Below are 22,133 nucleotides of genomic sequence, written 5' to 3' on the forward strand. Positions count from 1 at the left end.
ACTAACATTGTGGAATGTTTCCACTCATTAGAATACACTTTAAATATAAACACTGCCAATATAAACTTCAGTTGAGAAAAAAAAATTAAACATTCAAACAGGTAGCGCCTCTGAACTGTTTCTCAGACGTTTTGTTGTGTCTAAGTAACTTTAGCTTTGGTTGAAGTATTCCCAGTATTCCCATTCAACACACGTTCAATCTCTCCAAAGAAGCTTACTGTGTTTGAGATTTAATCTTTTCCCTTTCATACAGCATTTGCATGGATGGGATTGACCATGCTTTAAGTTAAAGTTACATCATGGAAGATTTGCCTTAGACAACAAGGGGCACAATGGATTGTTTGGTTGAATGAGTCAAGAAATTAGTTGATATTGTGTCATATGAATATGATAACCATATAGTCAACACTCAAGCAAAACATTTAGGTCAACAATAACAATAAGCAACTAAACTTCCTTCAATAGGAACAGTCCTGAATCCAGACCTCAGCTGGGTTATAACTGTTATAACTGTACATATATATCACGTAACCACACACACACACACACACACACACACACACACACACACACACACACACAGGATGCTTGGAGCTTATGTCACACATCAGGAAGTGTCTTACATACTGCAGCTGCGTATTCCCATGGGGCAGTATGGCCTGGAGTTTCTCATAGTCGTTTATATTTATTCTGTCCCTCTAGTATTTGGCCATGCTGGGTGTCATTATTAATACAAATGTCAACATAGTGACCTCTCGCCCTTTCTTTTACTGTTTATGTTGGGTGTCCCCCCCCTGTTCTCATAATCATCATTGCCAGACCTAAGATAATATGGAAATGAATGAGTCACTAGCTGAGAAACAGTCCAGAAATTGCTCTACCTTTTATTTCAACATCCCCAAGGCCATAGATATTAATTTGCACAAACCATATTACTCCAATAAAGCTGAACCTCTCATCAGGCCCTTGACAAACTGGACAGGAAATCATACATGCAGAGCTAATTGCATTTGAATCATCTTCATTAACTTGTTTTCTATGCGGGGTCGAGCTCCCAAATTGGCTCCACATCCTGTTTAGCCATTCCGTTGGGCCGGAGGCTGCCGCTGCCTGTCACTGACCCCTCTGATGGCTTCCTCCTGCTGGTCTCCAGCCCGCCCTCCAGTTATCTGTCAGAGACAGCGGCTGCTTATCACAAGCTCTTGCTGTGCCATGTGTTGGGTGGTGCCAGTGACACTTAGGGCATCCTGGGACTGTAGAGACCGTGGCAGAGTGGTAGAGACTGAGACCAGTCCTCTTCATGTAGACGGCAGGGTTAGATACGGGGTTAGATACGGGGTTAGATACGGGGCTAGATACGGGGTTAGATACGGGGTTAGATACGGGGTTAGATACGGGGCTAGATACGGGGTTAGATACGGGGCTAGATACGGGATTAGATACGGGGTTAGATACGGGGTTAGATACGGGGCTAGATACGGGGTTAGATACAGGGTTAGATACAGGGTTAGATACAGGGTTAGATACCGTAGAGCTGAGACCCACCTCAGTATGACTGGAGGGTATATATGACAATGTTCCAATAACCATACTACTCAGTCAAACTGCATGGACAATACATGACTTCACTCTAAGTGGTGCGCTAGTGTGTGGATATTGGAAGATAGCCTATGTATATATGTGGCCCTCCGTGGGGTGTGTGTGTACAGTTGAGGAACAGAATATCATTGTGCTTGTGGGAGATCATGGGTTTGGAGAGCAGGGTTACATTTGTATCTTTATACTTATAAACAGAAGAAGCCCTTTGGCTATCAGTCCTAACAGTCCATAGTCACATTCATGTTCTTCATTCAAACCCCTGAAAGGCTGAGCACTCTGAGCCTACAGATTCTCCTTTTCCTCCCCACTAAATGGCTCATTCCTTCTGATTCAGCATATTGATTTCTCTTTCTGATCCAAAGTAAATGTCTCTTTTTCCCTTTATGCCTACTGATTCTCCTTTTCTGCCATAGTAAATACCTCCTCACCCATGTGAGCCTTCAGATCCTCCTTTTCCACCATAGTAGTAACTAGAGTAAATAACTGTCTCTCTCCCTGTCAGCAGTGACTGCAGCACCATGGCCACTGGACCTCCAGATGTGATGGTGACCAATCAGGAGCCAGCAGATGCCACTGAGGAATGCCCAGGTAAAGCCCCTTTAACTGGCATTCAGATGCTGAATCCCAATCCAACCCCTAGAACCTGGGCCCAGTATTTAAAAAATGTCTTATCTGGATCAGAATGATTTGGATAATTTTTTGCATTGATCTGGCTGACTTCCCCTATACTACTCAAAATCACCCGGTTGATCTGATCCTGGATAGCAAAAAATAATTCTGATCCATATTAAATGTTTTGAATACTGGGCCCTGTAGATCTGACAGGATTGGATAGGTGTAAGTGCCATGGTATTATATAATGAGGTAATTTCATGACATTATTTCTGACTATTTAGAGGACCCCTTTTGGTTCAGGAGTATCCCCAGAGGCCAGTCTTCCATAATGTTTATATTATTAATTCACAATTTAAATGGTTGTTCCCATTTCTCTTGTCCCTGGTAAATATAAACCTCTGGTATTTCACTACAAATCTGCGTGACGACAGATCCTATCTAGATCAGATTTAGCTCCATCTAATCTGCAGAGTACAGTGACGTTACTCCCTCCTTGTCCACACAGCTTACAGGGCTTCATGCCTCCGCTGAGGATTTGTGTCTGAGAGCTGTTTTGTCGAGGGTTCATAGCAAGTTGAAGAAGTGAAAGGATTTTGTGATGATGGGAATCCCTCAAAGTGATCCCATGCAGAGGTATCAGCATTCTCCATCAGTACTTTTAGAGTTCTCTCTGAAAACCAATGGCTTCAGTGAGTATCAGGTCAGGCTTAAGAGAGAGATTTTCTTGCAGTTTTATTGGCAGGAAATGAAGTATGAAAAAAGCTCATAATTTCAGCTCACATAAGAACCATAATCTGTCTGTCCGCCAACCTCCCACCACTACTACTACTACCCCTGCTGTGTTGCACCATGGGAAACAGGAAGTCACCGGGCAGCAAGGTCACAATTAGCCTCGTCACTACGGAGGGCTAGCCGTGACATGGATTAGCCATTTCCTTGGAGAATAGGTCACACTGACAAGATGGGATAATCTCCTCTATCGGATTGAAGTACGAAAGGGGACGGGGAGGGTGAAGTCCATTAAATTCAATTAAAATCAATGGCGGAAGGTATGCTAGGCGACGAGCCAGTGGATAATGCCTCTGTAGCCCGACGGCTGCCCCGCGGCAGCATCCTTGTTGCGGCCGGAGAGGTCAAAGGGCAAGGGAGGCTTGGAGACTTACCTCAAGCTAAATGATCTGCTGAAATCTGACCAGGGAGTTAAGCTATCGTCAAGCCTGGCAGACCTTGGTGCTATACCATTGGTATCTAATTCCTCAAGGGCCCTTACTCATGCCTTTACTTATATTTCAGTGCCTGCCCAGTGCTCCCACTTCCCAAAGGTATTACTGCACCCCATGACTTGACACAACAGGATGTAATTGAATTAACTTCAACTTAAGATGGGTGACCTGGTTGGATTGCTCTTTAGACCAATGAGGATGTTCAGTGTCCAGAACGTGTCTTGTCTGTTTCTGTCCATCTTCTGTTCATGTTCCACCATCAAGCAACATTTGTTCCGTCAGCCAAAAAAGCCCATCTTCTGTCCCTCAATGTGAGAATGTTTTAGACCCTAGTCTATAGCTAGGTATGTTTATCTGTAAACTGTACATTTTTGCTTATTTTTTGCTTTACATTTTGCCCATAAATCCCTAGTCCTTCTCCTACGGGGATTTTCTATTCCCTTCAGCCACACTGAATGCCCCAATTTAAAGACTTCTATCGTGCCAGTGGCCCTGCTCTGTAATTGGATCTCAAGTGTTTTCCAGTCAAGAGCATGTGAGCCGCAGGATTGTGTGGCTTTATATAGAAATATAGTCGGAAGTACCAACCTTCACTCCTACATGCAATCGCTCTTTAATCAGAGCATTGTCTTGGCCGGTAAAGGTCTTCATCCTTAGATTGTTCACATCAAGGTCATCCCCTCCCAGATATTGACAGCATTTCTATGGATCTAACTAGCTTGACCTTCTCCTTGAGCATTGGCCTTTCTCCTGCCCCAAGTGTAAACCTTTCTCGTAATGACGTATTTCTTTGTTTTTTAAAATGGCTCCAGCAATGGGTCAGATTAATGAATGATATTGTAGGCTCCATCTTACCCCAAGCTAGCCAACAAATGTGTTTGACCTGCTATTATTCCCACCAAAGATTGGGGGGATGGGGGGGGGCGTTATTACAGATGAAAAAGTGCTTCAAGTCGTTAAAGTGAGGTGTTGAGTTTTTCCACTGTGGTGCTAATGTTAATGGAAACACTGTGAGTGTTTTTACTACCTTACTCATTTAGGCTACCTGAGCTTTATGACCAACAGAGGGTAAATTACTTCTTACAGGAGGGAATCGTTAAAAATAGCAGATAATGATAGTCTATTACAAGCTAGGCTTTCATTTAGATGGTCTTACTGTGCTGCAGGAGGAGAAAAGGGAACAATAGTGAAGAGGATTGCTCCTACTGTCCTATTGTCCTGTCCGCTGGTGAATTACATTAGTTATACTCTAACTATGACATTCACTGTTTGCTGCTCCAAAGCCTGATCTTTTGAATTATGCTTGGTTAAAGGATCATGTTTGGGGGCAGCAAGCAGTGAGCGGACATTGCTTTTACATGTTTTACCATGTCTTTACCTCCTGTCCCGCTCTTGTGAAAAACTAGATGTGCATTATAGTCTCATTTCATTGCTGTAACTATGACATTCTCTTCATATTAGGAAAGAAGAAGTCCAAGTTCCAGACTTTCAAGAACTTCTTTGCTAAAAAGAAAAGAAAAGAGGCTGCCACTCCTGTCGGGGACAGTGGGCTGAAGTCTAGCCTTTCCAGCGACAATGTCAACACCCCAGAACCCACACTCATCCGCTCTGAAAAAGACAAGGGCTCTGGGTAAGATAGTACTACCAGGACACAAACTATTATTTCATTTATCATATAATTATTTTATTAGCATTATTTTATTAGCATGTTTGAAATTGATTTAAATTACTTTAATTATTCAGGCATGAAATTTCAAACATGCTAATTCAGGGTCCATTGACTTCTTTACAAATTCTAACAGTTAGAGGTTAGTGACAGTGACCAGATAAACAGATCCAAAGTGTGGATTGTAGTTTGTCCTTGTCCATAGACTGTTTTGTGGTAAGGAACCAAATATGTGATTTTGTAATTTGGGAGAACTATCCCTTTAAAGCCGATTTACTATATATACATTATGACTACTCCTGGACTAGAAATCCCTTTTAATGGAGATTCCCTTTTAATGGATTAGACTTAATCTGTGTTGTGGTAACTAGCAACAATCTTGATTTTCTGCTAGAGAGCCTAAAGTCCTCATTGGGTATGTTGACAACTTGAAATGTGCATATTTGTCCTAATATAGAGTGGACCGCAGGGAATTAACATTCTCCCTCCCACTCATTCACCTGAATAAAAAACGGACTGTTCTCCTCCTAATTTTAGGTCTGAGTGAATTTTTGCTTGTTAAGTGTGCAGCCTTATACTGCAGGTCCTCCCTTGAAATGGCAGCAGTGACTAAGCATTTCTACTCTTTTTTGCTTTTTAAACAAACTTTATTTGATTTATTTCAACATAATCTAATGGAGATGACCCAGTTATATCCTGACTGCTTCCAAGGACATTTAAAAAATGTTGCGTTAATGTTATGTTCCTTCTATGGTGGAAAGCTCTCAATTTCAGAATTGTTATCGTATATGAAACTTCCTATTTTTTTTGTTCTGTTTTTCTCTGTCAAAGGTCAAAGATGAACATGGGAAGTAAGGCTCTGTCACATGACAGTGTCTTTGTATCTGACTTGCCGGCATCAGAGGGGAACCAGGGTCTCGGAGCCTCTCAGGACAGCATCCAAGGGAAAGTCAAATCTCTACAGGTGAGTAGTAGGACAGGAAGTGCTTTTCATTACTCCATGTGGGAGAAACCTGCACCCACTATAGTGACATAGAATAGCACTTTATTGTCCATCCAAACAGTGTCTTTACTTCAAAGATGATACAAAATCATAACACACAAGAAAACAAAACATTACATTATATGTACTCAGTCAGCATTACGTCAGGTGAAAGTAACGTGTCTCCGGCGTAGTTCATGTTGGTGTCAAATTCAAAAGTTCAAAGCTCTTTATTGTCACATAATCTACCAGCAGAGCAGCGAGAGGCTTGGTTCACGCAGGGCCTCAACAGTCTTATACACATACAATAAACTTACTAAAGCTAAAATACACTCTAACTAAATACAATATATAAATACAATGCAATGCAATGCTCAATTGCAATAGATAATGACATTATTATGTCCTGCTTTCAACTCTTTTAATCTGCATTGGAGTTGGCACTTTGTGGGACCTGGGTATAAATTTAGATAGCCTCTTGTCTGTAAGCTCTCGGACACTGGGCGCCAGCTATGTGAGGCTGATCCCTGGGTCTTACTGCCTGGGGTGTGGAGGCCAGTGTCCAACACTGGGGCCGAGGCAGACTGCCTGCCAGAGCTGTTACGTACTGTAGTCTGAAGCACAACAACACAGCATGGCCTAATATACTGTAAAGTGTGTCACAACAATAGGTTAAAACAAGGGGAGATTCATACATGTTCTGTTGTTGTCTAGTCTAAATACATTTGGAGGAGTCCCTAAACTCTGTTTTAGAAGGAAACTAGAGGGAAGGTTGTCCTTGAAAAAACAGCTCGGCTCACACAGATAAAGTATCAGTTTCTGTTTGAGTTTCTGTGATAATACTCTCACTACACTACATCTAGTGTTCAACGAGAGTGGAGCTATTGCTGTGTCACTCACTTTGACTTTGCTGACTATATCATTCCACTTTGGCAAGAGTTTTCTACCACACAGGGCATGCTCTCAGAGGACACTTGATCTAAAAAGAACAGCCACTCTCCTCAGTGCACTATTCCTGCTTACCAGACATTATTAACTGCCATCCTTCATAAACTGCCATCCCCTATGACACAACTCTTGAATGCCAGCATCTAATCTCTTGTTTTGTCGTATTTATTTGTTTGGTCGTTTTACCCTTCTAAAATGTATCCCATTCATCATGCAATTCAGAGGTCTATGAAATCTGCTATGTAAATGAAATAAACACTTTAACTTTATTAAAGTTATTATATTTTAATATTAATATTATGAATCATATAAATTATTATGATATAATATTATGTTATTACGTGAAGTTATGAAGTTAAGTCCAGTTATATATAGAGTGCATTGTAAAACAGTTTCACAACCATTGCGTTCTCCTGCAGCTCCAGTTGAAGCAGGCCATACGGCTAGGATCCCCTCCCTCTCTGATGTGTATGAAGAAGGGAGATGACGCGGGGACCCTGTCTGAGGATGATGGCCTCCCCTGCAGCCCACCAGAGTACTCCACCCTGCACACTGTCCTAGCAGGGGGGTCCCACAGGGTACGGATCAGCGGTCACCGAGTAGTTCACACCTGTATATCTGTGCATAATAGGGATATCTGAACATACCACCATGAATTTGGATGGATGGATGGATGGATGGATGGATGGATGGGTGGGTGAATGGATGGATGGAAGGATTATAGAACTTTATTAACTTCACTTTATTAATGAATATTATCATTGTTGCCGTTGAATCTCCGATGCAGTGCTGCACAGCAACAGCAGGTGTGTTCAATCAATAGGTTTATTACAAACGAGTTCCAACAAAGAAACAACGCCCTCCATGAGGACATTTGTTTTGCACCATACAAAAGTATCCTGAAATGTAATACATACTCAAGTACTTAACACATAACATAGACTTTAAAAACATGCTAGTGACTACAGATTTGTTATTGTCGGCCATCTTCCTTTCACAGTGATTCATCCTATGTGTTTTTCCTTCCAGTCTTCCAAGCTGGTGCAGCGGAACAGCTCCCTGAGCCTGGAGGGAACTGACAGTGATGAAGACCAGGTAGTCCTATATAGTCCTCGTACATCCATGTCCCTGATTAGCCTCAAAACAAACACAGGGACGTTTTCCTAGACACAGATTAAGTCTGTTTCAGATATCCAGTCATATGCTCTCTGTCCAGTGGAAATATTAGAATTTCCTCCTGATCATTTGATCGTTTGATTATTGCTTCATCCTGAACACTCAACATGAGTCATCTGAAAAAGGAGGCGACTTACCGTCTGGTTAATGAGTCAGACGTGTTTCAATGGGAATTAATCACAATGAGTGTGTTGGAACGGAATGGAGGCTGGTGGAGGTAAAAATCAGAGGACGGGCTCATTGTAATGCATGTAATGGAATGAGGAATTGTATCAAACATGTGTTTTTGATACCATTCCTACCCATTCCATGCATTACAATGAGCCTATCCTCCGATTTCTACCTCCACTAGCCTCCACCGGTGGAACACTATTGTCATTAGATTAGACTGAGAGGAATTCATGTCCCTCAGATGTTCTACAAGAGTCAAATGTTTGGAAGTGCTACAGCTGTCCTCTGGTTGGTTGAAGCTGGTACTTTTTCTCTTTGAGAAATCAAAGATTGTGTCTCAGACTGTGTTGAGCAGAAGGAGTGACTGAGGGCGGAGACATTTTTGAACTGCAGACATAAACCATACGAGACCATATGTTGGTTGGGCTCAAAGCATATACATAGGATGTGTAGACCATACGTAGACCATATGTGTACACAATGGGGTGTTTTACACATCAGAATGTAAGATCCCGAGGAGCTGGTTTTGTCTCCCTGTGTGACTGATTTGGATAAACATCTCGTGATCAGACGTAGTTACTGCAACTTACTCATGAGATCACTTAAACAAGAAGTGACTCGCTGTGTGAAGCTCACTGGATGTTAATGATGTTATCTACGCTTGCAAGGCGCGCTCTACACAATGGAGCCATTGGAATAGATAGTTGGCATACTTTACTATGAATGCTGATAGAATCTTTGTAGAGTTTCTCAATTTAACAGGATTGGAAGGAATGAGAGATGGGAGAGGAATGTCATAAAGGAAGACAACAATCAGTATTTCATCATCTCAAATGCATATTATATCCTAAAGTGTTATTTTCAACAGTAGCATCTGCTACTGCTAGGTTCTGTGTATATGGAAGTGTTTTTGTCCTTGAGCTGTCTTCCTGAGGGGTGAGAGTAGGGAGTAGGAAACCACAGAGATAACTCACTGTCTTCACATTCTAACTGTGGCCCTGTGGGATAACTGCAGGAAGATGGGGGAATTCCCATTCCTGTAACTTATTAGGCTCAGTGGCCTTGTAGTTAGAGTGTGCACCCTGAGTGTGCACAACCATCGGAAGGTTGTCAGTTCGATCCCTGCCTGAGTCATACCAAGGACTTTAAAAAATGGGACTGGATGCCTCTCTGCTTGACATTAGGGAGATTGATTGTTTGATTGGTGTCCTGTCCAGTGGGTGTACTTGTACATCAAGCTGCCTCTCGCTACAGATACAGGAGATGGATGTATATCCCATTAGAACTAGTTAACTATCTTGATGATGTAGGATTTGGAGTAGTTACTGGTTGCCCCTGACTGCCAAACACAAAAACACACACACACAGATGCACTTGTTTGTTCCCCGGAACTCAAAATAGTTGTCATGTGCTACTTGTGTTATTGCCTTGCTTGTTTGATGCCCTCAGCTGGGCCTTGGGGCTGTAACAAACTAGAGATTGTTTTTCAAGCCATATAAGATTAGATTAGATTAGATTCAACTTTATTGTCATTGTGCAGAGTACAAGTACAGAGACAACGAAATGCAGTTAGCGTCTAACCAGAAGTGCAAAATAGCAGAAAGTGCAATGAACAGTATTTACAGGTAGTGCAATATATGATCAGTAGTAGTGCAGTATGATATAGTATAATATAAGCAGTATAATATAGCAGTGCAGTATAGCAGTATGTGAGTAGCAGTAGCATTATAGCAGAATAAATAGTTACAGTATGAGCAGTGTAGCAGCATATGAGCTGTATGGGTAATGCAGTCTAGCAGTATATATGTATTAACAGTAACATGAGGTAGATGCAGAATAAATATAAAATGGAATGCCGTATAAACAGTATAAACAAGTATGTACAGTATGTGCAGTAGTATTAAAGAAAATATAGGATATGTGCATTATGTGCATTATGAACAGTATGAACAGTATGAACAGGTATGTACAGAAGAGCAGTGGTATTGAGTAAGAGCAGGGGAGGGGAGTAATAGTGCAATAGTGCAATTGTCCGGGTGGGTGGGGGTTGCGGGGGTGGTCGGTTGTCAGGTAGGTGTAGTGTTCAAGTTCAGCAGGGTGACAGCCGCAGGGAAGAAGCTGCCTCTGAACCTACTGGTTCGGGTGCGGAGAGACCTGTAGCGCCTCCCGGAGGGGAGTGGGGTGAAAAGTCTATGGTTGGGGTGAGAGATGTCCTTGACGATGCTGCGTGCCTTACGCAAGCATCGTTTGCCCTGGACAGCCTCGATGGAGGGGAGTGAGGAACCGGTGATGCGTTGGGCAGTCTTCACCACCCTCTGCAGTGCTTTCCGGTCCGATGCCGAGCAGTTGCCATACCATACTGTGACACAGTAGGTAAGGATACTCTCGATGGTGCAGCGGTAGAAGTTCACCAGGATCTGAGGAGATAGATGGACCTTCTTTAGTCTCCTCAGGAAGAAGAGACGCTGGTGAGCCTTCTTTATCAGGGTGGAGGTGTTGAGGGTCCAGGAGAGGTCCTCAGAGATGTGGACACCCAGAAACTTGAAGCTGGTGACTCGCTCCACCTCAGTCCCGTTGATGAGGATGGGGGTGTGTGCGCCAGCTTTAGACTTCCTGAAGTCCACAATGAGTTCTTTGGTCTTCTTGGTGTTGAGAGCCAGGTTATTGTCGTTGCACCACACTGTTAGGTGCTGGACCTCCTCCCTGTAGGCCGACTCATCGTTGTTGCTGATGAGACCGATCACCGTTGTGTCGTCTGCAAACTTAACAATGGTGTTTGAGCCATGTACAGGTGTGCAGTCGTAGGTGAAGAGGGAGTAAAGGAGGGGGCTCAGCACACAGCCTTGTGGAACGCCGGTGTTCAGGGTGAGGGTTGAGGAGGTGTGGTTGTGAAGCCTAACAGACTGCGGCCTGTTGGTCAGGAAGTCTAGAATCCAGTTGCAGAGGGAGGGGTTGATGCCCAGTTGCCTGAGTTTGGAGATCAGTTTGGAGGGGATGATGGTGTTGAATGCTGAGCTGAAGTCAATAAACAGCATTCTCACATAAGAGTTAGTCTTGTCGAGGTGGGACAGGGCGGAGTGAAGTGCCGTTGAAATGGCATCCTCTGTACTCCTGTTCTGCCGGTAGGCGAATTGAAAGGGGTCCAGTGTGGGTGGTAGGCAGGTCTTGAGTTGAGCTAAGACCAGCCTCTCGAAGCACTTCATGATGATGGGCGTGAGTGCCACTGGTCGGAAGTCATTTAAGCTCGTTGCAGTGGAGTGTTTTGGCACCGGCACGATGGAGGTGGTTTTGAAGCACGCGGGGACAGCTGCTTGGGCTAGGGACAGGTTGAATATGTCAGTCCAAACCTTAGTCAGCTGCACAGCGCAGGCCCTGAGGACGCGTCCGGGGATCCCATCAGGACCAGCAGCCTTGCGTGCGTTAGTCCTGCTCAGTGCCGCACACACGTCGGTGGGGGATAGAGTGAGGGGCTGGTGATCCGCAGGGAGCACAGCCTTGATGGCCACCTCCTTGTTGTCCCTGTCAAAGCGGCCGTAGAAGTGGTTCAGCTCATCAGGGAGGGAGGCGTCAACGGAGAGGGGTGAGGTGTTAGATGGTTTGTAGTCAGTGATGGCCTGGATGCCCTGCCACATGCGTCGGGGGTCAGAGTTGTTTCTGAAGTGATCCTCTATCCTCAGCTTGTGGTTGTGCTTGGCCTTTTTGATGCCCCTCTGCAGATTAGCCCTGGATGAGCTATAGGCCCGAGCATCCCCTGATCTGAAGGCAATGTCGCGTGCCTTCAGCAGGAGTCGGACCTCACTGTTCATCCATGGCTTCTGATTAGGGAAAGTGGTGATCCGCTTGAGTGTGGTGACACTGCTGATGTTGGAATTGATGTAGTCCAAAACAGATGAGGCATATGAATTAATGTCTGTGTGGGAGTCATGCGTGGCCTGAGTGGCAAACACACCCCAGTCAGTGTTTCCAAAACGCTGCTGGAGCGCTGAGTCAGCTCCCTCTGGCCAGACCTTGACTGTCCTCACTGTAGGTTTCACTCGTTTGATGAGTGCTGAGTACTTGGGCAGTAGGAACAATGAGAGGTGGTCTGATTGACCTAGGTGGGGGAGGGGAACGGCTTTGTACGCATCAGCCATACTGGTGTATACTTGGTCCAATGTCCTGTCTCCTCTGGTGGGGCAAGAGACATTTCGGTGGAATTTGGGCAGTACAGTCTTTAAGTTGGAGTGATTGAAGTCACCCGCGACAATGAAGGCTGCCTCGGGATGCAGAGTCTGTTGTTTGCTAATGGCAGCATACAGTTCTTTCATAGCAATCTTAGCATTAGCATCCGGGGGGATATAGGCTGCCGTGATAACAGTAGACGTGAACTCTCTGGGCAGATAGAAAGGCATTGTGCTGTTTATTTTTATGTCTTTTTTAAAATGGGGAGGGGCCACGGCAGTGTTCTTCTCTCGTCCTTGCACTAAGAATCCCACCGCAAATCTTCGGCTGAATGATGCTGAGTGGACAGTAATAATTTGCATGTCATTCTCTGGTCTCTGTTTCTACAGGATGTGTTGTCTCACTCTTGGGGGTGGGGGGATGGGGAGGGGGTTGCAGCTCTGGAGTCTTCCGTGTGGTCCTGAATGCATTCCATTGGTTTTTTCTGGCAGTCAGGCTGTCTGCTGCAAACGGAGATATTACACCGCTCTGAGCCACAGTGTCTGCCAAGCCCAGCACTGGCCATAGAACAAACACAGCACTACATTTCGTTTGAGTGTATATCTAATCTACTCTGGATATAATACAAACACAGAGAGAGGACTTTTCGTTTATGTCTGCCCCCCTCAGTGATAAACACATCGTGTCCAACCCAAATGGCAGTAATGCTATTTGGTGATATGTTCATGTTTGTGTTTATCGCCGTAAGAGACACATTGGCAATGACAAGGTAGAATTTTTTAGGACAAAAGCTTGAAGAAGCAGGCTTGACCTAGTACCCCAGGCATGACCTAGCACGCCAAGCATACGTTTGTCATATAATCACAAAGCAACAGGTTATGTGTGGCCTACTGCTTTTTACTTTGAGCTCTCTACCACTTATCACCTCAGTTTAGTCAACTTGTCAAGGTCACTGACCCTCTCCACACTCCTGTCCATCTCTCACCTTTAAGAGTGGTGCCCTGTCAGGAACAGCAGAGAACATTCCGCAGGCCTCAGCTCTTTGTTCAGCTAATGTGAAGGGGAGAGAGGCAGAAAAATGCCAGGATGTAGGGCTGTGTGAGACATCAAAGAGGTGTATTTTTAGTGATAATGGTGCCCCTGTCCATGTTTTTTCAGCTGGTCATTCGCCTGTCCCACTGTGTCTCCCATGTGTTTCCTTTGTGTTGAGTGAGAGACAACACCAAGTCTTAGAGAAGGGTCAGTCTGTATATTTGATAGGAACATCCTTAGTTTCTGACTGACAATGGAACATTACAGGACATCGCTAAATGGTCATATGAACTGTGTGAAGGCAAACATAGGCTGAATGTCATCATGAGATCATGAAATTGCATTTATTGATTTATCGGTTGATTGATTGATTGATATACGTTTCAGACAGTGTTAATATGGCCTCTCTCTCTCTCCTCCTGAATTTAGATGTCCTACGAGGCGGGCTCCAGATCCGTCAGTCCCCTGGTCCACCTGCCTGTGGACTTCAGCCAGGCTGCTAGCCCCATGGGCTGCCTGGACAGCACCGCCGCTCGCCACCGCCTAGCAGTCAGACACAAGGCCTGCACCAAGAGGAAACCTGCCAGCGTAAGACATACACACCCCCCCCCCCAATCCACATGCATCTGCACATGTACACACTCACACACGCTCCCACTCACTCACATTCTCTTTCTCTCTCTCACACACACACACACACACGCACACACACACACACACACACACACAGCCCAACCCCACTCCTCTATGCCTGCAGCCCAACTTTCTAATCACTAGAGCAGAACCACTTAAAAGCCCATGTCCTGAGCCAAGTGTCCAGCTCAATGGCAACATGCTAGCACCAGCATGTCATCGGTGTAGACGTGGGGCCTCATACTTATCGCTCATGAGTTTACCAGACTTGTGTAAAACATTTGTCCCATAAGACTTGAGCTGAATACGATGTTAATGTTATGCTACGACTAAATGACTACTCTGATTTTGTTCAGAGGATCGAATGCATGACTGAGGGAGAATCATTCCAAGAGGAAAGACTGAGCGTCGCCATACCAGAGGCCGATGAGGAGGGTAAATGATCATTATCACTCTATGGGGCGGTTTCCAGGGCACCAAGTCCTGGACTGAATTGTATTTTCATTGGAAAATCTTCATTGATGATGCTTTTTAGTCAAGGAGTTGGTTAACTGGCACTATGTAGATATGTTATAGTTATACAAGAACTAGAATATTGATGAGAAAATATAGAGATTTTGAAATTCAATGATGCAATGCAATAACTCTGTGAGTTTGCAGGACTCTGACATGGTTGTCTCTGTTCCAGATGTGGAAGATGAACAGACGGGTGTTTCTGTTGAGGATGTGGAGGAGTGGACAGATGGGCTGCACTCCCAGCATGCTCAGAGTGATCAGCAAATGTCATCCCCTGATAGGGAGGATGAGCAGGGTGCCGAACAGGAAGCGTCTCACGGTCTGGATGTCTGCTCCGTCTCAGCTTCATCCCCCTCCCCCCAACGGGATGACTCAGACTCTGAGGAATGCTTCTCTGTAGAGAGTCCAGCCTTGCAGTTCCAGACAAAGACCACCCCCTTGGGCTCCCTGGACTCTCTAGAACCCCCTACTGGTGACTTCCTCCTGGACGCGGGGTGTGCAGAGCCTGAGGAAGCCAGCTCGCTGCTCCAGGAGGTGCTGAGCTCACTCAAGGGGCCCCTGACATCCACCATGGGGCTCGAGGCTGATGCTGTGATGCTGGTTATGGATGAGGCGGTCTCCGATGCCAATAGTGAGGTGGATGAGCTGGTTGATGAACCTGAGCCTCTTTTGCCACCGTCAGACCATTTGGCTCCACCCACAGATCATATGGCTCCGCCCTCAGACACTCACTTGTCTCAGGACGTCTCTTTCCCCAGCGAAGGACCTCCATCCCTAGCAGTGTGTCCTGTGGAGGTGGACAGTGAGACTGATGAAGTGGTGGTGGAGGAGGAACAGTTCCATCCAAAGGAGGCCAATGAGGAGGATGCAGAGGAAATCAGACATGAACACTTGGCCAAAGAAGAAGAACACATGCCTTCAGTGTATATGAAACAGGAAGAGGAAAATGTCGGAGAGAGCGAGGAGGAAAGAGAAGAAGAGAAGGAAGAGGAGATGGAAGAGGTAGAAGAGGTGGAGGCGAAAGCAATGGAGGAGAAAGAGGAGGAAGTGGAGGAAGCTGAAGAGGTAGTAGAAGAGGAGGGGGAGGAAGAGAGGGAAGACAAGAGAGAGAAGGAAGAGGAGGAATACATAGAGGCGGTCCCAGTGCAGACAGTCATTTTGGAGTCAGAAGATGGAGAAGATGTAGAGCCAAAGTCTGTGGATGATACAAAGCAGGCTCCAGAGAGTGATACTGACTCAGAGAGAGGTTTTGAGAGCCCTGAGTGTCCAAGTAGCCCTGAGCTCTATGAGCAGGCAGTCATGGACCAAGCAGTCATGGATCAAGAACTTATGGACCAAGCCGGTGCCTCTCAGCTACCGAACCGAAGCCCCCTTGAAGACTCCATGGACCAACCTGAGGCCCTCACACAGAACGAAGAGGAGGAGCCAAGTATAACCGCTGACCAATCCAGTCCCACTCCCAGTGCTTCCCCCAGTCTGGAGCTGAGCTCACAGGAGCAGCCCTGCAGCAGACCAAACACCCCAGAGGACGCTGGAAAACAGCCCAGTGCCACTGAGCAAGGTAGAGCCAGGTTCACCATTGCCCCTGCCTGGCAGAGGTCGCTGTCAGGAGGAGCCAACACCAAAGATCCCTCCTCACCCTCCCCCTCTTCTTCCCCCTCCCCCTTCTCCTCCTCCACCTTCTCCTCCATCTCCCCCTCTGTTTCTGTGCCTGGGGCTGCTGATGGGGGGTCGACAACCAAGAGAGATCCCCCAAGTAGAGTAGAGCCTACTAACCTGGTGAGGGCTGAAGTCCCCGCTAGTCCCAGCCGAACACAGAGCACAATATCCTCACCCCTCCTTCCCCCCAAAGATGCTCCTCCAGCCCAGGAGAAAGGGAAGCCGGAGAGCCCATTTGGTGTCAGGCTCAGGAAGACCCCGGTGCTGCTGCGCTATGGGTCGGAGAGTGACACTCCAGGGGTCACGACCCCGGCACAGCCCGTTGAACAACAGAAAAGCCTCTCCACAGAGCCACTGCAGCCACCGCTGCCACTCAGCAAACCTGCCCTGCCCAAGAAGCCTGAGCTACAGGGAGATGGTAGCGTCAAACCCAAGAGAGCACCAGGTACTTAGCTACTACTAACAGGCCCTGGGTTCAGTATTTGTTTTCTTTGAAACACTTGATTGAGCATACCTCGCACAACAACCAATGGAATGGTCCCACAAGTGCAAGCCCCACCCATCTAGTATTGTAGGCAGGCTCAGTCAAATGATCAAGTATTTTAAAAGAAAACTAACTATTCGAGCCAAGTTCTTGCTACTAATACTGGATTAATAATTGTACCAGTCATTGTGTATACAGGCTGACATAATATGTGCCATATCCCTCATTTGAAAAGTAGTCTTCTTTATAGCCATTTTACAATGTTAAACAAACAAATTACAAAACATTGAGTTTGTTATGGGAATAAGGAAGTCCCTCTGACTCATGGTTGACTAATTCATAGTGAATCACCTCCATTAGTCATTTGGTGAGAATTAAAATTATTTAGAGCTTTACAGAGTCCATTTATGTTTTGAAGCAAACCATTTTGTAAAAATTAAATAATTGCTTTCATTCAGGTGGGTTCCATACATTTCAGCCTCTTTACCTAGCATATCCTATTGAACTAAGAGTAAATGGGATTAATGTAAAGATATTACCTATTTCCTACACAGATGAAGCCTAGTTCTGGACTTCTTAACTATCTTCAATAGAGAGTCTCTCTGATTTTGTCCAGGATTTGGCTTTTGGATTTTGTCCAGGATCTGTAACTGGGAAACTAGCCCATATTTAGCTGATCAAGCCAGCAGACCTGGGTTTAAATAGTATTTGAAATGATTGGGTGTGCCTGGTGTAATTGAACCAATGGAGTAGTCCCAAAAGTGTAATCCCTTTCCAGGTAGCACTCCAGCAGGCTCAAACAAACGCTTGAAGTATTTGAAAGGTTTTTAAATACAATTTGACCCAGGTCTGCAAGTCATGCCTACATCTTCTGTAGCCACTGAAGGTTCCATGTCTGTGTTCTGTTTCAGATCCGGCAGTAAGTCGAGTGCCTAGCGGGGGATCTGAGTCACCAAGCTGGATCTCAATGGCCAGACAAAAGCAGAGGATCTTCAAAGAGAACTCATTGGATGAATCTCTGGAGAAGAACACCCCTGCTGAGAAGGTATAGGCAGCCTGATGGGTATTGTTGTTTGGAGTGTTTCATTGTTTAATTGGATGAAAGACACAATGGTTTAGCTCACTTGAGGACACTGTTTCAGAGAAGAAAACTGTTAACTCATCAAGCCATCCATCCCTAAATCTACCCTTCCACCCATCCATCCATGTAGTATTTAACCTGCTACCTGGATATCTCAGTTCTTTATACCAACCTTTGTCACAATCTAATAATTTAACAACATATTGATATGGTTTGGGGTTAAAGTACAAACTTTCATCATATTTTTTGACATGAAGTTTGATAAATACTTCACAACACTGTTATTTTCAGGAGCCTCAGAGGAAAAGTTCACTTCCTACTTTATCGAGTCCTGTCAACAAAGACCCTCCCAAGCCTCCAGGATCACCTGTAAAAGGTTAGACTCATCAATATCCCACGCTATGCTGCTATTCTCATTTATATTGTGGAAGACTTTTATGTATAATTTTCTTTGAAGGGTGTTATCAGTGTTCCCAACAATGATGTATTATCAAGACACTACTGCCCCCATGTGGATATTGGTGTAAATCGAATGTGTGTTTTGAAAATGTTTCATATCTGAGAGTTGTCACTTTTCATTTACTTTCTTGATATTTACTCAGTTACTGTTTAAGTCAATTTAGCAAAAAATATTTTCTGAATTTTATGATAACAACGTACTTGAAGCACTCTCTTATGAAGTCCCATATAGCCTAATGAACATTCATAGTGCCTTATTAATGCAGTCATCTAGCATTATTACATTCCGAAATAAAGCAAGGACAGAGAGGTTGTGATCCATTGTGAATATATTACCACTAAGGCGCCTCTTTCATTAGGCTTTATTTCAATTCATAATAGGGTGCTTACAGTTACGTGTTAAATGCATTACAGTATCTTTATAAGTGAATGCTAAGTGATTGTGCCTCTAAACATTGTTTTCTGTGCTCATTGTTCATAGTGCCGTGTTCTCTGGAGATCTCCAAGCCTGCTGTGGTGAAGGAGGAGGGGAGGAGAGCTCTGGCTCACCCCAGCCCTGCAGCCCTGCCCCAGGATGAGCCCCCCTGGATGGCCCTGGCCAAGAAGAAGGCTAAAGCCTGGAGCGAGATGCCCCAGATAGTGCAGTGAAGGTGGGCTGCCTGAACCAAACCATCCGTCCTCTGATGATGGAGCAGAATGCATTTACATTTGCACAGCCAGAGTATATCTATATTGTCTTTTACTTCCTCTGCTCTGCAATACCTTCAGGCTTCTGATTGGAAAGATATTAAAATAAACCCCAAATAATGTTTTGTGGTGAATCGAGTCCTTTGGGACAGAAGCCAAGAAAGTAAAGGTTTTTGTTATTGATTCATATGGCCTAATTTTGTTGACATAATGTGTCTTCAATTCAAGGCAAACCAGTGAGTCAATATGTTATTTGTTTTAATTTCTTGGACAGTAATTTGGTCTTTGGAAACAAATGTCAGTATTACTTGTATGAGTGAGGATCAAGTCAGTCGAAACCTTTATTGTGCAGAGATATGCAGATATTCTTCTATCTAGCCTTGGTTTTTGATTTTGCGACGATGAATGAGCATAGAGAGAACGTCTGAGCTGAAGGTTTCTTTGTATTTATTAAATCTCTTTCATGTATGTTTTATGTATTTTTGTTTTATTTTTGTATCGCCTTTGACAGTGTGTCTTGTACATAAAATCTGCAGTAAAGAACAACATGCAATCACAGTTTTTCTCTGTCATCTGTCCTCAATAAAATTAAGATACAAGAAGTTGCATCTGAATGTTCAGTTACATTTCCTATTACAGCACAGAATAAAGTGGTTAACATGTTAACAATTTCTCACAATAAATCCATATTTCTATGCTATTATTGAATTGCATGGTAACACACATGTAAGTCATTTAGAAGACAGTACAAATTATATAATAAGTTATTATAAAGAAAATCAAGTCTTGCTGATAATTACCACTTAATTCCGTGCTGTAATCGGTTTTTGTGAAAACCTAAGCAGAAAAGAAGAAGAAACTTTGACAGCTTGAAAAGTCTTAATATGGTGGATAAAGTTTTGAAATTGAATTCAGGTGTTCAGCTTAAAAGATGCATTTCAAAATATATCATAGGAACCCAATAGTCCCTATTAAAACCCATGTTAATTTATGCAACTTTAAAAGGCTTGAAGTTTAAAAAGTCTAAATAGTACCACAAATCAGAATGAAAGCTCTTTAAGTAGAGTTAGTCTACACATTTTAAAGTTGAATTGAGGTATCAAAGCTTAAAAGATGAAAGAGGAGATACATTTTGAAACTTCCCCATTCAGAGCAAATGGCCATAACAATTAATAGGATTTCAGGCAAATTCAAGTAGAGCTCAAAAAGTATATATGGTATGGAAAAGTGTTTTTCAAGTTACACAAGTCTGGGCATTTAAAAGCTGATTTGAAGTTAATAGGTTAAGCGGTTTAGGCTGTGAACACGATGGTATAGGCGAAATAGGATTTCATGCACATTTGAGTAAAGCTCAAAAAATGTAAATAGTATCAAAGATCTCTTAAAGGACTTCCATTCAGGAGTTATTTTAAAGTTGAATTGTGGTGTCAAGCTTCAAAAATTAAAAAGTAGATACATTTTTTTAATTCCCCATTCAGAGCGAACGGCCATAGGAATGAAAGCAAATGCGAGTACAACTTATTTTGTTCCCCCCTGTTCCCACTGATCCAGTTCTGTGCATAGTAGTGATTATGTCTGCATTATGTCTACATACTGATACAGATTGTTATCTTATGAGAAAACATTCTGTCAAGATTCAGATTTCAAGGTTCAGATTCACTCATGACAATTGAATTGACCTGGTTTTTGTGTCGTTTTAAATAATTTAATTTGGTGTAACTGAATTAATGTTTGTCAGTTATCAAGAAAAGTTGATTGAATACCATTAACTCAATTTAAAGCAGATTAGATAGTAGTGCTGCTGACCTAAATAAAACTCAAAGCATTCAGTATTGGTCAATCACAACTGCAGTAGCAAATCAGTTTAGATAGAGGGCACTCTAACCACAGAGATAGAACAGTGTTCTATAGCTATGGCTCTTAATACTGAATGTAGCTAGTTAGCAATGGCTGCCGTCCACTACAAGAAAAATACATGTACCTAAAGCATGTATCTTTTTTGTCAAATCATTTGTCAGTGATACATTAATTTGTTCCTCTGATTTAACAGTTTATGTTACATAACCAAGCACTGTGTTCCTCGTCCATATACTATGTACAGCACATACTGTACTTAATTATAGGTTATACAACAACGCTTAGAAGGCTTGAATTTCTACACTGTGCTACCACTGCAGACCTCTGTGCCATATTCCGAGTTACACAAGCACATTACTCATATCAAGGGCTTTATTAAGTCTGCTGGTGAATAAGACATCAACACAGCCATGGAGCGAATGGGCACAGTTATATAAATCCAGGTCATCTGTAGCTGTCAAAGTGCAGATATACTGGATATGTCAACTAGATTTCCCGCGACATTGGTCACAGTGTTTCTGAGTCTCTTTCCACTGCTGCTAGATTGTTTGACCATTGAGTAACAGCAAAATCAGGCAGCATTTCTATTGACAATAATTGTGACATCCTTTCGAAATAGGCTTCCCATGCACTTTTTGACTCTTGGAGCCCCACTGACTGTCTCCTGACCTGAGAGGGGAGGGGGGAGGGGGGAGGGGGGGCTATTGGTTACATCATACACATAATACATGTTTTCAGATGACAATAGAGAGATAGGAGAGGGGTGTTAGTTGGCGCACTGACTCGTGAAAATCCCCATTGTGTTCCATAACCTCCCTTTTCAGGTCATGAGCTCAGCTCTGGTGTGGGTGCAGGGTTGTTTTGTTGGAAGCCACAGATCACACATTCCTAAACCGCAGGACTCGTTACAGTGGCAGAGAATGGTTCCTGTCCTGTGCCTCTGCTCACGTGAATCACCCCTCCCAAATCTTACTGTTGTAACTCATTTAATAGACAGCAGTCTCAGTCCTTATATCATAATTGGGCCAGTAGAACCAATTATAGCACTTGACATTTCGGGGTGGTTTCCTGGACAGGGATTAAGTTTAGTCCTGTACTAAATTGCCTAAGTTACATAATGGAGGATTGCCTCTGGGGGTGCTCTTAAGCCAAAAGGGGTCCCCTAAATAGTCAGAAATAATGCC

At 43.9% G+C, this 22,133-nt stretch overlaps 1 protein-coding gene across 6 annotated transcripts in view; it reads left to right on the top strand.

Moving 5' to 3' along the window:
- LOC310816363 (uncharacterized protein) overlaps positions 1-19,650 on the top strand; it is a gene marked incomplete at its 5' end in the record, with an annotated part of 28,203 nt that extends 8,553 nt beyond the window's left edge. For 3 of the 6 annotated variants that reach the window (XM_083686526.1, XM_083686524.1, XM_083686522.1), the window contains 11 exons: positions 2,102-2,187; positions 4,899-5,067; positions 5,935-6,067; positions 7,453-7,611; positions 8,063-8,128; positions 14,003-14,161; positions 14,563-14,641; positions 14,895-16,826; positions 17,777-17,910; positions 18,238-18,322; positions 18,887-19,650. In XM_083686526.1, the coding sequence (XP_083542652.1) occupies positions 2,118-2,187; positions 4,899-5,067; positions 5,935-6,067; positions 7,453-7,611; positions 8,063-8,128; positions 14,003-14,161; positions 14,563-14,641; positions 14,895-16,826; positions 17,777-17,910; positions 18,238-18,322; positions 18,887-19,053 (3,153 nt within the window). In that variant the 3' untranslated portion in view covers positions 19,054-19,650. The remainder of the gene's footprint in view (positions 1-2,101; positions 2,188-4,898; positions 5,068-5,934; positions 6,068-7,452; positions 7,612-8,062; positions 8,129-14,002; positions 14,162-14,562; positions 14,642-14,894; positions 16,827-17,776; positions 17,911-18,237; positions 18,323-18,886) is intronic. The other 3 variants (XM_083686527.1, XM_083686525.1, XM_083686523.1) reach the window with 1 other exon arrangement.
- Positions 19,651-22,133: the final 2,483 nt, after the last annotated feature.

This window comes from Argentina silus (assembly GCF_951799395.1).
Source record: "Argentina silus genome assembly, chromosome: 15".
Lineage (NCBI taxonomy): Eukaryota > Metazoa > Chordata > Actinopteri > Argentiniformes > Argentinidae > Argentina > Argentina silus.